General features: G+C 42.7%; 1 protein-coding gene across 1 annotated transcript; it reads right to left on the reverse strand.

Annotated features, from left to right (window-relative positions):
* Nucleotides 1–14862: 14862 nt before the first annotated feature.
* On the reverse strand, nucleotides 14863–17626 carry LOC307025368 (gap junction delta-3 protein-like). The gene has a single exon (XM_079660000.1). The coding sequence runs from the start codon at nucleotides 17464–17466 to the stop codon at nucleotides 16651–16653; it is 816 nt and encodes a 271-aa protein (XP_079516126.1). The 5' UTR covers nucleotides 17467–17626; the 3' UTR covers nucleotides 14863–16650.
* Between the last annotated feature and the right edge of the window lie 972 nt (nucleotides 17627–18598).

Here is an 18598-nt window from a genome sequence, read left to right on the forward strand (position 1 = left end):
TCAAACAACCCATGTTTTTATATACATGTTTCCAGATAATAATAAGTATAGAATTGCTTTTTGATTAGGGTTCTAAATGAAGAGTTGTTGAAATAATTCAGTCTGACCCAAAGTGGTGGATTGACAGCCATTGTTGTCATATATCTAACCAGACTCCTTTTAAACAGTGGCAACAATGCACCAAAGGGGAAAGAGATTCTATTATAATTTTCTTTTGTTTCATTGTAGACAGAAAACCTTGGGAAAACAATCGTTTACCTCTGATAGTTGATACTAACCCTGTTTGACATGTAAGTGGCATTTCAAACTTAAACTTAAATCATTGTGAACATTGCCTTACAGCAGTTAGAAAACCAGTTTGACAATGAAAGGAAAAACATAAAATTGTTAAAAATGTTGTTTGTACTGCATGTGAATATTCACAAACTCAAGACAAAGCTTTTGTTGCTCTGTAAATTTACTTTGCGCCAGCCAGACACTTCCGCCTCTGTAGGAAGTGCAGCAGACCTTCATCTCTTTTATCAAATCAAATCAATATTTATTATAGCCCAAATCTATGCAAGCAAGCTTTATACAAACCATGAAACAGGACATCGCTATACTTGCCCTACAGCAAGCACAAACAATGGTTTTGTGAAGAACTGATTGAGAACGGGTGAAATTGGAGCACAGTATCGTTAAAACAAACATGTTTTCTTCATTTTCATGATCAGAGTGAAATATTCTGACTTAAACTGCCAAGACTAATTAGTCAGGAAAACATGCATTTTTCTCTATTTTGATATATTCACCCAAACACAGTTTCCAAAAAGAAGTTTGGATCTACATTGGGATCCACATGGGATAAATGTGACCGGTCTGTCCTCCTGTACTGTGAGCCCACTCTGTGCCAGCGGGGCAAGGCAATTGGACACACTTAACGGCGACTAAAATCATCTATTACTGAGCCCTGGGAAACCCCAACACCTTGGCACATGGCGGCACGCTGACACAGGCTGCCCTGGAAACAGCTCAATTAGCCACCTGGCCGCTGCCTCCCCATCACAAGACTGAGGCTTAAGAAGAGCTTCCTTTGCAATGGATAGTGTTGTTATTTCCCTAATCATGCATACACTGTCTCTATGTGCTGGTGGAGGTAATGGGATCATCCAAGAGCTTTTAACCACCAGCAGCGACCACCTTGGCATTCAATCCTGAGAGAAAACTAGGAAGGCTTTGGAGTCCTCAACCAACGCAAAACCCTTCTCACAATGATAGCAAAGTGGAAGGAAATGTGTGTATCCGCTGTCTGATTCCGATCCAATACAGACTAAATGTGTTCTTTCGTGTCCCCGCTTCCTTCTTTACCAAGTTTCTTGAAAACTGGGCCACAACAAGTTATTGTATAATCCTTCTGACAAACAAACAACTGAAAAATAACCTCCTTTTTGAAGGTAACAATGCTAGAAAATGAGAATGCTGAGCTATATCAGCAAGGTTATTCACAAATAGCTTGGAGCGATTTGTGAATGCAATACCAATATGTGGGAGCGGATCTAGACTGCATGTAAACAGAGCTGGGAAGTCGCAGACAAAGAAACATCATGAACATGTGAGGTGTTGATCTTAGTTTGATTAAAATATATGCTAAGAAACCTGGAGCCAGTGTGTGGGAGGGTTAGTCTGTGTGGATCCATGTAGTGAGACAGAGGCCAAAAAAGGGCATAGTCAGTCTGTGCCCCACATGGACACATACATGCACACACATCTCTCACATTACTGTGGGTGAGGGATTTTTTCATGCTTTCGTTGAGTGAAAGAGAGAAAGAGAGGTGTGAAGTCCCAGTCACGCAATGCTGCTGCTCTGTGAGGTTTTTTTGGGTGGCACCAGTAATATGCCAAATTATGTACGTGTGTTGAGGTTAGCTAGTGAGCCTACAAAAAGTGACAAATCTGACATTGCACACAGGAAGTCATAGTTCCTGACACCGCCCTACCATGTTCACAAACAAATCTGCTGCCTAAAAAAACTGCTTTCCAAAAAGCAACCGTTGCTTGTCTGTGAATATCATTAGTTTGCAACAATGGACGACCTTGCTAGAAACTAGCCGACTGCACTGCCTCACACAAAGCCTGTTGGCAGCAGGTTTCTATATATATACGTGAGCTAGCATGCCTGAAGGCACATGTGCTCATGTGCTGGCATGGGGGAGGTACAGGGGGCATCAGAGGCCACGTTTGGGGAACTTGTTGTGGTAACAGATACATGTGTGGTTTCATAGAAGGGGAAGTGAAAGCTGAGGGCTGCAGCTGTCCATGTCTAGAAGGCCTCATCTATGCTAACAATAAGAGAAAGGAAGTGAAGAGTAGAAATTGGCCCTGTGCCGCAGTTATCTGAGTGTAACAATCTGCCATGCATGTGAGTCCAACTGTGCGTATTATTGTTGTCTGTGCCAGAAAGACACAACAGCCCCAACTTCCGTTTTTTCAGCCCTTTCCCTCTTCCTTGGTTACCGCTGGTGAGATAAACAAAATAAACACATTTAAACACAAGAACCTGTTTCAGTATATTCACCTTTACAAAACAGAGGTGATTCATTCTAGTTTTGTACGCTGACTAATTGTGCTGCCTCAACCAGGAAAGGGCAAAGTAACATTATATCGAAACTGGCACTGTGAAGCCTCACCTAGACTATTTCCTCCTTTGACTATGCGTCATCTGTGCCCACAATTTTTGCTTGGATTTTATAAGGTCACACTGACTGGCACTCGAAATCTGATGATTAAAATGGAATCATATTTCATACTAATGTAGTGAATTAATTTTCTTGTATTCAGTTATTGTCAAATATTTGGTATGGTGGCAGGTGGCGGTCACAACGGCCCAAAACACACTTTCAAAAATGAAGCAAATATAAAAACATACATACAGTTCAACATGTGCCAAAACGCATGCAAAGGAAGAAACCTCTTCACCAACCTGACAAAACATGCCCAGCATTTAGAAGATATTGACCAACTAGACGAAACATGGGCAGAATTTAATAAAAGCGCTGCAAATATAACACATTTTAAAAAAGCTGCAAGAAGCTCAAAATACACCAGAAACTGTGTATTCTTTCCTTAATATTCAAGGATCATTGGCCAACTTTCACTTCTACATGTTACTACATTACTAGCTTCGACTTGGAAATTGGAAGCTAATTAAGCTAGCTTTTAAATGTATTTAATAAGGATACATTTACTGATTTCTTAGCTAAATAGATTTGACTTAAGTTTACTCTTCAGTTTGCCATTGACCATGATGGAGCAGAAGCTGTTATTTTTGCCAAGTCATGAAAGGCTAAATTGATATGTGTAGTCGCTTGTTCCCTTGATTTCACAATGAATGAAGAAGTAAATAGGCAAATTTGAGCCATTATCATACTTTTGACATGAGGACAAGCCTCCCTTCTGGAAAAGTTTCCACAGGGAGTGTGAATCATGCGCTCACCTCTTCTAAACTATTGTTGAGGTGCTGTTGAGCAAAATACCACACTTGCTGCCATAAAGGAGCATGTCTTTGACTGATATAAGGACTGTAGTTCTACTGTGGCCTCTCCCAGCTGTTGAGGGGTGTGTGTGATTGTAGGACGACTAAAGAAAACACGTCAACTAGCATGCTCACATTTTTTAAATCAGCACAGAGTAATTGAGAGAACTGGAGGTGAAAGTTGTTTTTGGCCCGAACTCAAATACCCCAACACTCCACCTCCCCATGTTCCCCCTTACCCATCTCACAGACTCCCACTCTAAGCCCTGAGCTCCAGTATGAAATCAACATTGGGCCTGCAGGAAATGAGAGATCTCCACAGGAGATAGAGGAGGGAGGGAAGGTGGAGGAGGAGACAAAAGAATAACAGCGGAAAAGAACCATAGATTTGACTTTTGGCATCCCAGTGTCCACTCTTCATGTCATGGTCCTGCTCCCTTTTCCTATATCACCTCCTCTCCTTGTCTATCCATCTTTCTGTCTCCGTCTCCGTGAACATCTGCTTGCTGTGTGTGTTCGTGCATGCAGCTGTGTCTGCGACTATATAGTGAGCTCGAAGAACTGGCCTTATGAAAGGCTCCGGGCTTGTTGTTTTTTCCTGGCACAGTAATTCGCTGGCTAAGCCAAGAAAGTGGACAAGCAGCGAGCTATTTCAGCGGGGCCTTGTTTTTGTTGTTCCACGCTCAAAGACAACATGACCTCATGTGACCCCCGTCCACAGCTACACACGGCTGGAACACAGCAAAGTCTTCAAGGTGTGGGAGGCAGAGCCATGCAGTGCACCAAACGCAGATGAGTGTGCGCTTTGCTCAAAATGTTTTACTTGAAAACAGTGATTCAACACGAGAGGCCGCTTTAAGAGACGCCGTCTCAAATGTACCGCGCAGGGCCGAGGGGGTATTTTGGCTTTCAACATGTACACACAAGTGAGCATGCTGTTTCTGTGTGTGCAGACACAGATAAGCAAGACAGACACACATATTCTCTCCTACACACGAAAGGGGTGGGGTAGCTAGGGGCTCGGTTAATGGCTTTTAAATTTCCACTGAGTGAGTGACTTACAACTGTGGAGGAGCACAGCTGTTCCTGATTTGGGGAACAAAGAGGGGGGAACGGCAGCGATCTGAGAGACTGGACTGGGCTGCTCTCATTTAATGGGCTAACATCTCCCAGGAATGACTCAGATGTGTGTGTGGGAGCGAGTACGTTTAGATTTGTGTGTGCCTACACTGGCCTATAAGTATATGTGGTCATCCTTCATGTACTTTCTTTGCTGTCTCTTGTGTGCGGGTTGGTGCATGTGTGGGAGGGCAACAGGATATATGCGTCTGACTCTACGGCCATAGATTATATCCTTAGAGCTATAGCGACAGAGCTTGGGATAGCGAAGGTCAACTCACTTGGGAATAAAGCCGAGTTTTAGAGGAGGGGAGAGAGGAAGATGAGGCTCAGATGCAGGAGATTTAATGCTGGACAGGGAGATGAAGAGAGAGAGAGATGGGATTAAAGCCAGAGCTCATCTAAGCATGTCAATAAGAGTCGAACAATTCTAACATCAGCCAGGTGGAAAAAAAATCCAACTTGCTTTGATCAAAGACTTTCCATCTCAAGCAGACAACAACACAGCACGTCTGAACGCGGCCTCGCATGAAAATCCTGTTCTTCTACATGTCAAACTTTTTATAGTTGAGTTCCATCTCTTGAAATACTGCTTCCTGACACCCCCCCCCCCCCCCCCCCCCCCCCGCCACCCACACAATTTCCCCTCACACACACCCCACTCCCCTCCAAGCTGTGCTTTGTTTCCGGCCGCTGGTGAACGCAGCCCTTTTCCTCAGAGGCCCCCTCGCTGCACTGAAGCCTTGTAAAACATAGCAGGTCAGCGTCACATGACTGAGCTCTAGGACACTGAAGGCTGGGCCCGGCCCTCTGCCTCGCCGAGCAGGGGTTGGGTGTCAAAGTACACATGGGTGGGGCAGTGTGGAGGGAGACTGACAGCTATAGGAGAGAGAGAAATATGGCGATGGCAGAAATACAGGGAGGAGGGAAAGAAAGTAAGGGAGGGAGGGACGAATGTAAACCAATAATTCTCCAGAGAAGCTGAAACACTGAAAGAATATTATTTCCATCCATCCCTCCATCCCCAAAGAACACTTTCCCTAGCTCTCATCTATCACCCCCTCCCAAAAAGAGTGTAACTCTTTTTCTCTCACCTCAGGTCTGAGATGCTCAGTCACCCGCAGACTGACGTGAATGGGAGTCTCCACACGCCTCCCCTTCTTCCTCTTCTTTCTCCCCCCCCCCCCCCCCCCCCGGTTTCACTGAGTGATCTGAGCTGACATACATATGGAACACACTCATCCTGGTAGCATTCAAAAGAAAGGGGGGAGGGGAACATGCATAGAAGTACAGAGATGCACATGCTTTACATGCAGGGCTATACATCTCACATGCATTAAGCAGGATGTCATGGATTCCTTCACCAGGCAGTCGTTTCCTAACCTGCATATGTCTATTTTCCTTCTGTCATCTTTCCGTCTGTTCCTTTAATTGTAGTCTCGTCTCATCTTGTACGTCTTCTTACCCAGTCTCCCTCCCTCGCCCTCTTATTATTGCGCTAAGCACTTGGAGTGTGTCCCCAGAGGTCTCTCGCTTTATGTGAGGCCTGTCACACTAATAGATTTCACCTTCTCTCATTTTCTCTCTTGCTGTCATTCGCTCTCTCACCCTCTTTTCTCATCTGCTGCCCATTACAGGCAGGAGTGTCTGCTCGCCACAAGCTACATTAGCTGAATGCTCTGAGGGAAATACCTTTCTGTTGCTTTTTTCATTCATTCCAATGGCATTGATGTTCACGTTGATCTTTTTGTAAACTAAGCACACAGTTCTTAAGAGGATGTTGCCTCTGGTACAAAAGAGTGAGTGTACGACAAAACACGCTTTCTATTGTGGTCAGTAAATGTGACAGAAAAAAGAATCTACAACCTCCCATAGCTGTGCAGTGCTAACTCTATCATGCTAACATGTTTACAATGAAAACGCTATAATGTTGGCCATGTTCGTGAGCATAGTTTGGCATGTAAGCTTGCTAGCGTTAACTAATCAGCACTCAACACAAAGTGGTAGCCATAGTTTTGAAGATATAAAATCATAAACAGAATTACCGGTCAAAAATAATAACATGATAATGTTGCAAATGGAAAGTTAATGGATCCGTTGTTGCAATGAATTACAAGGAGGACAGGATTGTGTTTGATTAGCATTAATACCAATACATAATAAGCCTAATATGCTTTCACCATTGTAAAATTGGAGTCAATGTAGTTCTTTAAAACCATTTCCTGTTTTGCATTTGAAAGCAATCCAGCGAAATTGAATGGTAGCCAGTCCAGTGCAGTGGAGTTCCATCTTTATTAAAGTGCACGCCATTATGTATAATGTATGTATGCCATTATATATGCCAGTATGTACAGTATATGCTAATAGTTGTATGGGTGATTTGCATTTTGGTGCAAATAGGTTTTTAAGTATTGGGCGAATGCTGTGTTTTTCTGTGCAGTCACTAAGCATATGGATTCAAATGTTGTGGTTTCCAGTCAATGCAAATGCTCCCTATATGTTTAGGTATGCAGGAGTTTGTCAGAAAGCAGTCTCTGTTTGACAGCCTGACTTTGTGCATCCCTCAGATGTCATGTGTCCTCTATAAACTACCTCACCTATCCCTCTCCCTCCCCCGCCATCCTCTCCTCCTCCCACTTTGCTCCATCTTGCTCATCCCACATGTCACATCACATTTCGCAGGCAGCCGTAGGAAAAGGGCAGAGGCCTTTTGAATTGATGTGGGTCGCTTACAAGAGCATGGCCAGGACAAGGACAAGGCACACACACACACAAATATACACATAAAGGTGAACCAGGAGGTTAAGGTGACACTGTGCACACACACATTGTCCTCCACCTGTCACCTGCTTTCATCTGCAGCATGTCCGTGCACTCTCTGAACCACATTTCCAGCTTCGCAAACAAAATATTAGTTTAAGCATACATCTGTGGACATGAAATTCATTGCAAAGAACTCACACAAAGAATTCCTCCCCTTTGTCACACTTTACTGACAGAGCAATGGCAACAATACAGTGTTACGCCACATCTCACCACGGTAGTTTTGACTGCCAGACTGCTCTCTCCACTGTTACCCGACACTGACAGACAAACTGGGCAATGACGACACCTATTGGTGAAGTCGAGGCGTTGTTCTGCACTGGGAGCCGTTGCAGAGAATATATGAGATGAATAACCAGTGATATTGAGTGCATACATCATCCACTGACAGTAATTTCACAGAAGAAAATTGACATTAGCTCAAAAACATCTATCACAGGCCTGTGTGTTCGGCAGCACAGTGTGGAATGCACGGCGGATGAATCAGATGCAATGGAGCGGGAAGGAGGGCTACGTTATGATATTTTCTGTCTTTTACATTAGCACTCCACGGTTTGCAAACACATGCTTTCTTCCCTCTGCTGTCGTCTCACGTGCTCCTGTGTGACTCCCGTTACACCTGATTTATTCCCACTCCCCACAGGTTTTTATATGTCCAGTTAAGCAATGCTCTCCTCTTAATTGGTTAATATAGGGCACAGAGGTTTGGTGTGCAGGAAAATCCCAGGAGTGTCTAAGGCCTGCTTCATGCCCACTAGGCTGGAAGGAAGCCAGAATGTAGTCTCCACCAGTCCCCCCCCCCCCCCCCTCGTCTCCATTGGACTGGAGGAGATCCAATATGGATGCCTACTGTGAAACTTACACTGTTGTAAATGTAACCTGATGGGGAGGAACTTTTGCATCCATCAAACTTCATAACTTAATCAAATTGATGTTGGAAGGAATGTACATCTCATGGTCTTAAGACCCCAAACACAGAGAAAGCATTTGACATCAATAATGCATCAAAGCCTGATCCATGAGCTCGCAGAACAAATTCCAAGACAGAAATGGCAGCATCATATCAAACCGCCGGTCCTCTCTCGGTGCTTTGGGAAAAACGTGGAAGAAAAGAAAAAGAAAAGTGATTTTTAGAGACGGTGCCTTGAAGCTCGGTGATCCACAATGCTTCTGCATGCAGCCGTCTCCCTGAGGATAGAGAAAAACACATGATGGAGAGAGGGGAGGAGAGAGGGAGGAGGAGGGGGGGGGTGGGAGAAAGTGCACATAAGCCTACAGAGAGGAGGGGAGGTGAGAGGGAGAGTGATGCAGAAAGAGAATGGAGACAGGGTGTTCAGTCTTAATATAGATTTTTTTTGGTATAAAAGGTCAAATTGGTGAGAAGAGGGGAGTAGTATCGTCCCTTACTGGCCTTCATCTCCTCTTTCTCCTCTGCCTGAGTGATGGAAACATACCAGATAAGAAAAGCTATGCATTTGAAATCCTACTAAAAAAGGCTACATAAGTTTAATCAAGTATTGAATCCTTAAATGGTGGAACTACTAACAACTCATACATGTCTCAAACATAAGGGCTGCACTTTTGAATCCATTGTTTTAACTGTATAGGTACTAGGCTAATTTACAGATCCACATTTTAGTGTTTTTATAAGAAAATGCATGTAATAATCTAACCAAATATAGTTCAAATTAACTCCACCTTGTCCAACTACTACAAATACAACTGACACTCACACAATGCCATAATAACAACCCAAAAACATGGAGGAGCTATTTTTCTTACTCATACTTGTAATCTGAGTATTGGTGCATTGCAGTTTCACCACTGAAGTTAAAGTACCTGGGCCATGGTTTTAAATAGTCAACGTTTCTCATGAAACACCGATTGCCAATTGGTGCATCATAAATATGTTTGTATGACATACAGTATTCTAGACAAAGGATGTTATATCAAATAAGGTTGTTGGCTATGTGTATGTGTGATAGTGAAAGATTGAGTGGCAGATATAAAATATTTTATTCTTGTGAGCCTTCTCCTCACTATAAGCAATACAGCACACATGTACTTGAGCAAGGCACTGGAAACACAACTGCACCAGTGTTGTTGCTCAGTAGAAAAAGATCAGGCTTTATCCAGCCACATTCAGCTGAGAGAACATGGTATACTTATGTGGAGCAAGGTGTTGTATGGTGAGTCGACTTTCCCTACATATTGTCGCTGAAGGTTATATAAAAAGGTGCCTTGTTGCTCTTCACCATATTTGGGTATGAACATAGTGTGGTATTTAAATTTCTCCTTGTCATATCAGTTTGAACTCGCCAGCTGTGAAGGAACAGAGGCCAAGGTTCAACTGTGACAACCGCAAATGTCAAATGAGTGGTCCCCTGCTGTGACTGTCACCTTTGTTCATCGTTTAGGAAGCCGACCAACCAGTAGGAAGGGTTTGGAAGAGAAAGGGAAAGCAACGTAGAGGAGGAAATAACTGGTCTCACGAGGCTGGGTGGATGCACTATGAAAATGTGCTTTTGCGTAATAGGATATTGCATAATCTGTCCCATTTGACGTCACTCACTGATGCACATCAGAACTCCAACGTAATGCTGATGGTAAGCAGGCAACCAGGGGGAAGGATTTTGGGAGAGTCATACAAAAAGATGAGGGACAACATGGAGGCTTATGGTTCTGTCTCCAAGCAGAAGACGTGGAGTGACGGAAGTAGACAGCCAATGGGGTGTGGGCGCGGTGCAGTGGAGTGTGGGGGGGGGGGGGGGGGTAATGGGGGAGGGGGTGACGGGAGCTGTGGCGGGTGGAGTTGGTGTGTGTGACGGTGGGTGGGCAAGAGCGTGGTCGGTACTGGTATTTCTACCCTGTCACATCGCGTTAGTGTTCAACCGAGCACAACTGCTGAGCACACCACTCTGGACAGCTCTGCACACACGGGGTGAAACACACACACACACAGGTTTAAATTCACAAGGACTCACACTTGGGTGCGCGCACACACACACACACACACACACACACACACACACACACACACACACACACACACACACACACACACACACACACACACACTGTAACCTCCCATGAGGACCACAAGGACATCCAAAACAAGTGAGCACCGGTGGAGGTTTGACAGAAACAAGGGGAGAGTGCTCAACCTCCCAACTTTACTTCCATCCATCCTTCCATTTATCCAACATTACAGCACTGGATGCATGCCATCAGCCATCAGTGGGTACAATCATCACAGACAAATATGGATTTCCCTTTGCAATTCCCTGCACTCTAAATGGAAAGAGAATATATTGGATAAGGATAAATCAGAACCACATGAAGTCTGTCATTCCCAAAACATTGTGTATTCATGTTGGGAAAATATTGCAACCTGATGTGCTTGGCTCTGCGGTTCAGTAATAACGGATGTATCTTGTTTTGGAAAGAAGCTTTTCAAACCCAGATGTCCAGACTGCACAGAGCTACAAATAAACCATAACAATTTACTTTACCGCCGCCGAACTCATCGCCGCACTGGGGCGAAGAGAGCAGCCAAGAAGCATCATCGTCATCAAACAAAGCTATTGTGTCAGCGGGGGCAGAGCAGTCAGCTCATCCACTCTGTATCACTATATGCAACATGCTTAAGTGGGCCGAGCCCAGGGGCTTTTTGCACAATATCTTCCTCGAGAACATAAGAGAAGAAGGGGGGATGAAAGATAAAGTGAGTTTAGATGACGATGCCCCATTCATTTTACGCCCTCGTCCTCCCCCTCCAGGCACGGAATAAGGAAAGATGAGAAAAAGGAATAGAGAAAGCAAGAATATTTGACTGTAAAATGCTGCACTCACACTGTGCCCCCTGTGGCAAGGGAACGAGAGAGAGATGGGGGAGGGTAAAAATGGATGGATCGAGGAGGAGGGGGAGATAGAGTGAGGTGTGATGTGCGGTGACCCGAGCTTTTCGGTGACGCCATAAAGTTGAGGGCACGCTTCATCGGCTTTGAGCGAGGAGAGAGATGTAAGCGGTGTTTGGCCACCGGCTAGTGGCGGGCCAGAGGTCAGCAAATACACATAACGTATCGTCAGCACTATGGGTCACGCAGGTCACGGTTACATAACTGGGTCTTGATCACACAGCACACTTCTGTTTACATTCATATTCTGGTGTGTGTTATCACTATAAGAGTGCATTCACACCAAAGCAGGAATGTTAATGTAATTCTGTATTCTGTTTACACCAATGTTGTTGCGTGATTTCTTTTCATTGTGAGCCTATAGCTCATACAGACTGGGGAAACAGCTAGCTTGAAGCAATGGAGTTAACACAGGGTAACAGGGTTAGAAATGAAATGCACAAAATATAGTTCATTGCATTTTTTGGAAGTTATATGTGATTACCTGCAGGTACAAGCAGGCAGGCTACATATCAAGGTACAAGGGGAGTATCAGTAGTTCCAAAGCAAAACAAACAAACAGCAAGGTTATCCTAGCTGCTATGCTGCTTTGATGGTATGACAGAGAATGGATGGTGCTGGTATATGAACTGAGAGGCTGATAAGGGAATGAGACGCAGATGAGCAGGGCATATTCAGGGCTAATGAGGAAAGACAAGACAGCTGTGCAGATTGGTGGTGCAGTAGGAAAAAAAGGAGGGAAAGTACGATGGCACCTAGTGGATGGATGGAAAATGGCAGAAAAGAGGCTGGCAGACTTTGGTGTGGCCTGGCTCTGTCCAAAAGTAACACATCTGCCTGCTTTCACATCTAATACTAAACACTGATCAATAGAGTTATAGTGTGTTCAGCTAAGCTGATTGTAGCTTCATATTTAATGTTCCTTGGGACCCTGACCCAATTAAATGTAACCCATTATTAAGCTAATTTGTTTTTGGCGATATGCACCACTAAAGGACAGTAATCTACAATGAAAAAGACTGCAATTAAAAAAAATTATGCAGTAGAAACGAGGTCAGAACAAAACATTGACATAGATATGGTCACCTTTTTAAATGATGGATTGCATACATGTTAGCAAACAGTTGTTTGTGTACGCATCCGGCAGAAACATTGTAATTTATTTAGATGTTTCTGTTCACATGGAGAATGAAAATCTAAGGGAGATATCTCGCTCTTTAGCTGCTCAAAGCTTCACTGTGTTCACAAGATTATTACTAACTGTCTGCTGTTTGGTGCAGCTGATGGGTGCCTAAAGGTTGAAGGATAAATAATAAGATAAGATAAGGAGAAACTGGAAGATCGACACGAGCCTGCACCTCGTATTTGTGATTATGTGGGTAAAATGGACACAGTGTTCAGACCCCCATCACCCCAACCACAAACTGTTCTGTCTGCTGCCGTCTGGTAGGCGGTACCGCAGCATCCGGACTAAAACCACCAGACTCAGGGACAGTTTCATCCCACAGGCCATAAGACTATTAAACACCTGAACTTTTGAAACAACATCCATAACATTCATCTGGCTGCAATTTACAAATTATGTATCATATATATCATATTCCAATCTTATATTACTTTTTTGTTTTTATTGTGTTTATTGGAGGAGCCCGTGACCTAAGATTTCCATCGTCATAATTACACTGTAGCTATGTACGTATGACTAATAAAAGCCTTGAACCTTGAACCTTGAATAATGCAACTGTATTGCAGCATAATCTAATTTCAATGTTTCCAGGCAGCTGATGCTAAAAGTGGTGAAGAGGTTATTTCCAGGCAAGCATACTAATAATAAAACCTTTCTCAATAAGTATTTCAATCTTTCAAGGGAATTCATCTGGAAATCAGCTAACACTTTTATTGTTGTTGTATAATTTCCAGTTTTTTTTTTGAACTTTAAATATGAGTCTGCATTTACCTTGTATACTTCGACAGGAAATTGTATCTGTTATTTGAAATGATGAGTCACACATTCATATTTCCAGGAAACTGTCTTTGAAATGATGAAAACATCAAGAGAAAGTCAGTTGTGTTGCTCCTAACTTAATCTTGAATCATCTTTATTGAGTCACAAGATTATCCAGGCCAGTAAACAAGCAGATTTATTTGCTAAGAGTCTGGCACTGTGCCGCAAGTAAACCAAATCAAACAGTAATTCACGGGAGTGAGCTGCTAATGTTTGGAGCAAGAAAGCTAAAGTTGTCAGGTATCATCCCTGCATGACTTAGCAGAAAGTGAGATGTAGAGACTTTGTGGAGCTGTCAGTCAGCTAGGTGTGTACAGAGAGGGCCTCAAAGGCACAAAGTGGGGACACAGGTGGAGCACAGGGAGCCCCTGAAGTGTCTCATTGAAGGTGAAGGGGAAATTGAAAAAGGAGGAGGAGGAGGGATAGACGCAAATAAAGATGTTATCACTTCCATCTCCTCCTCCGAATTGGTGTGAAGGGAGTCGGTGAAAACAGATGGCCTACATTTTCTTTGAGATAGACTCCAGCAGCGAGGCCTCCCCTGATCCAGAAGACACAGATTGATGCATGTAAAAAGGAAAAAACACAAAGAGATTCTGATGGAGATGACATAGGAAGTCAGAAACAGGAATACTTCCAGTTTGACAGGGAAACGTGGCGACGCAGGCAGACAAAAGGAAACAGGGAAAGATTGACGGTAATCCTCTTCCTTCCTTTCCCTCTTGAGTAATTATATAAAACACATCTATAATTCTGTACCACGCACATCAAAGAGCCTGAACCGCTTTGCAATCTGCATATATGATGCGTCCAGGGAACAGCGGGAGGTGCGTGTTTCTGGGAGGACCTTTTGAGTCAAAAATAAGCTTCTTTGGAGAGTATTTAGATAGCTTTGTGTGTAGATGAGCCTCTTGGATCTGTCTTCAAACAACAATTGCATTTTTTCCTGACTACATTAATCATTAAAAACAAAGAACTTCAATTGTTTTTTTCAATTGGCTTGATAATGTACATTAAATAGAGTGGTGTCATGCAGAGGTCTTAAGAAAAAAGATCTGCCTCTGGTGAGTCAAACTTGGCAATGCTGTCAGTGAGATATTTTGGCTGTAAATGAAGTCATCTTACTGGAAATGAAAGCCTAATAGTTCAAATAATTCAGACATCATTTTCTGATCCACCGCCGCCACCTGCTGGAGACAAAATGCACCTCAGAGGAGAATGATGGGGGGTGCTGCTAATGCAAGATTATTTGCTTAATACTGTGTTATCTCAACATTTTCTTACAAAACATTTTCCAGTCAGATAATAGATAATCAGAGTGTAAGATGGATTGTCCTCATAATTTTGTACTGCAAAGGTTTAAGATATTTTAGTTAAATGTCTAAAAGCCTATGTTGTGGCTGAAACATTTCCATTGAAAGTGAAAACCACCTCATAGTGTGAAACTCTTTCCAAACAGCAAAGTGAAGCAAAGATAGGAAAACACATTTTTGACTGAAGGGGAACTTTAATATTCATGTATTGCAGGTGAAACGTGATAATATGAGGCAGGTTTGATTGAAGTCTTTTTCATCATAGGTAGGACAACATTTACAATGCAATGGAATTAACGTTGTGCAGAAGGAACAAAGCAACAATGCCATTCAGCTTGTTTCTGACATGAAGCAACAACAGTCTTATATAATAATAATAATAATAATAATAATCAGAAACAAGCTGTGTGAAAGTCACCATAGCCTACTTCATCACATGCATTGCACTCATATAGTACCAATAAACTATCCAGCCATGTGAAAAGTAAATTAGTGTAGGCCTATAAGGTGTAGCATTACAAGAAATATAACCCATGAATTATGGTCATGTTAAAGATACATGGGGTAATGTCAAACCTGAGCAACCACTGCTGCTAAACTTATAATTCCTTAACTGATATGTTAATGCCTCATTATATAATATAATGTGGTCACACCATCTAACCACACTTAAAGAGAAAGTTTCACATTTTGGGAAATAATCGAATTTGTTTTCTTCTTGAGATATATTAATATGACTCTCCAATGTAGCTTAGCTTTGCACAAAACCGAAAGGGCTAACAGCTAGCTGCAGATAGCAGAGATTGGCTAGAAACCGTAACATAGTTTTTACACACTTTTGTTTTTTTTCTGTGGGTAACACAAGTGAAAAGATAGCCTTTATGTATAAAGTGTTGATAGGTAGCTATCGATCAAATTAAAGTAGCTGTTTGTTGCCCTGTTTCCAGTGTTTCAGTCTAAGCTAAGCTACTAAGCTACTTGGCTACAGAGTGCCCTTGAGCCGCAGATAATTTAACCCATAAGAATCCGGACCCATTTCTACTTTTGGAAAAATGAAGGGGAACATAATGTAGACTAAATGGACCACCTAGAACACATTTCTGACAAGTTGAGAGGGGGGGGGGGGGGGGGGGGGCTTATGGATACAGAGTTGAAGAGGTGGGTTTTGAGGCGGGACTGTCACATGTGTTATTCTGGCACATGGACATCTTGGACATGTTGTTTTGGGAACACGAAATCAAATGACCTGGACCATGACCCACCAGACTGTTCAGGGTGTGTCACTTAGGGACTATAAGGAACTTTCCTGAACATTTAAAGGTCATGTGACACCTGTGTCCGTGGGTCCTTATGGGTTAAATCTAATATGTCAAAAAGATTTTTCACAATATTAAAGAAAATATAAAATGCTACCATGTTTAGCCTTCAATCATTGTGCGTTTAAATCTCTTTTCTCGAAAGTGTAGAGAGGTGGAAAGAAAGTCTTTAAACCTAACTGTACAAAAGCATACACAATGAGTTTGGATATCAAACATTATTTGTGTATTTAAATATCAGGCTTGTCAATACGGTATATTGTGACATCCTTAATCCATTTAAATTTTCCTTAGTGTACAGATTTTGACTTCAATCAAGGGTGTGTCTGATGGAAGTACAATCAGTTCTCTTTCAAACAAAGAGCAATCAGTGTTAAACAACTCAATCAAGTTTAATCCTGTTGTTTCCCCTCCTGAAGCATTTACGGTCTGTAATGATTCATGAGACCAAACAAGTCATCAAGTGTTCAACGTGCAATCAGTTCTCTCTCGTCTTTGCTCATTTCCTTCTCTTATGACTGTCTCCTAAACACTTTATCATGATGTCTCCTTCTACCATTAACAGTGAGATGCATACAGTATTACTTATATAATAATAACATTGAGTAAAAAACAAGTGATTGCACCATAACGAATCAAGTTTGTCTCACACCATGAATGCCTTGCTGCTCAAATATCTTCCACCCCTGGTTTTGTGTCCAATGCTGGAGCTTTTCCTACTCGTGTTGCTCCTCACCGTTCCTCCTTTATGCCTCATGCTGCCGCGCAGGCTCTCCGACACAGTCTTTTCTTCTTTCTCAAAGTTGTCAAGGTTCTGGTGCTCCGGGGTCGGGGGAGGCGGGCTTGAGCAGCAGAACCACTTGATGGAGCCGTAGAAAAGTTCCGCACAGCTGGAAATCGCCGATATCAACCCTATGGCAAAGTAGAAGCGGAGGAAGATGGTTTTCTCTGCAGGGCGGGAGGTGAAGCAGTCCACAGTGTAAGGGCAGGGGAAGCGGCTACATGGGAACTGGGCCTCCACCTTGAATCCATACAGCATCCACTGGCCCACGAGAAAGCCGATTTCTGCCAACATGCGGAAGGCCACGTTGATCATGTAAAGCCCCCTTAGACGGAGCTCTTCTCTGTAGACTTGGGTCTTATTTTGGCTGGTCCTCTTGTTGTTGTGATGCATGGCATACATGAGGAAAACCAGGGAAGGGGTGGCGATGAGGACGATGTGAAACACCCAGAATCTGTACTGGGAGATGGGGAAGGCCATGTCGTAACACACCTGTTTGCAGCCCGGTTGGAGCGTGTTGCAGGCAAACTCCTCTTGCTCGTCGTCAAACAGGTCACTGGCTACAGTTCCCAGGATCAGAATCCGAAAAACAAGCATCAACAAGAGCCAGAAACGTCCAAGCATCGGCGAGTGGACCTGGAGGCTATCAAAGAGACCACCGAGGAAGCCCCACTCCCCCATGATTGCAGCGCTGTCTCGGGTATGGCTTCTTGAAAGTCTGGAGGATTTATCCAACAGTCCTTCTCGGAGCAAAAGCTGTGTGGTTAAAGAAAGAAACTGAAGAGTATCTTATTACCTCCAATTTAAAGCTCATTATGAAACTAATCCAACCAATCTAAAGGTCGGTCTAGGGTGCAAAAAGCTGTGATAGGATTCAACGTTGAATAACCTGAAACCATAAAATAAACATGATTATACCTCTTGAAATGACAGCAATTTAGGCAGTTATTATAAGAAATAAAACAATAAAATAGGTTTCAGGTAAACTCTTTCGGTTTTTGTTTCACACCTTATCTTAAAGACATTGTACAAGAGTTGAAACCACATGACATCAGTGAAGTACAATTAGTACTTTCCACACATTTTACCTTTACTTTTAGACAACAGTTAAGACAAGTCGAACATTTTACCTTTACTTTTAGACAACAGTTAAGACAAGTCGAACATTTTACCCAGAAGAAGCATTAAGAACAAAGCTAATGGATGACAACGTATTAAGTCTAATGGATTTCATTAACCTAATGCAGAGATATGAGAAACCTACCCTTTCTGATAATCCTTTAAAATCCCATTTAGTTTTTTTCTTGATTGTCTTGTCCCACTTGGATATGTCCTCAGATAAAAAGGGATTTAAAAAAATTCAATTGGTGTCCAAACACGCGTTATGCTCTCGCGAACACAGGCACAAATTCCTCACTTGCCTCAAATGGCCTGTTGTTGGAGTATGCCGGTATAATAATTGAGAGGGCGGTTACAGTTAAGGAAATGCCTGCTACGTTCTAATCTGTGCCCATCAAGAAGTGATGTTTACCCAAGAAAGGAAAAGTCTTGATGAGCATTTCAAAGAGCTTCCTAAATGGCAGGAAGAACTGTACCAAGTTTCCCCGGACAAATTTGACAACATGAACTTGAAAAGCAACCTTTTGATTCATTTTACATGGACTTCATCCAGTTAGCAGTACATACACATGCCAATCTATATTGAGCTTAAAGATCAAGATTGAAACTCTAATGTATTAAATACAATTATTGTTTCCTATTGTTTGTATGACTTTATTTTACTAGATAAGAAAAAAATACAACTGTAAATGAA

Source organism: Notothenia rossii (assembly GCF_949606895.1).
Source record: "Notothenia rossii genome assembly, chromosome: 11".
Classification (NCBI taxonomy): domain Eukaryota; kingdom Metazoa; phylum Chordata; class Actinopteri; order Perciformes; family Nototheniidae; genus Notothenia; species Notothenia rossii.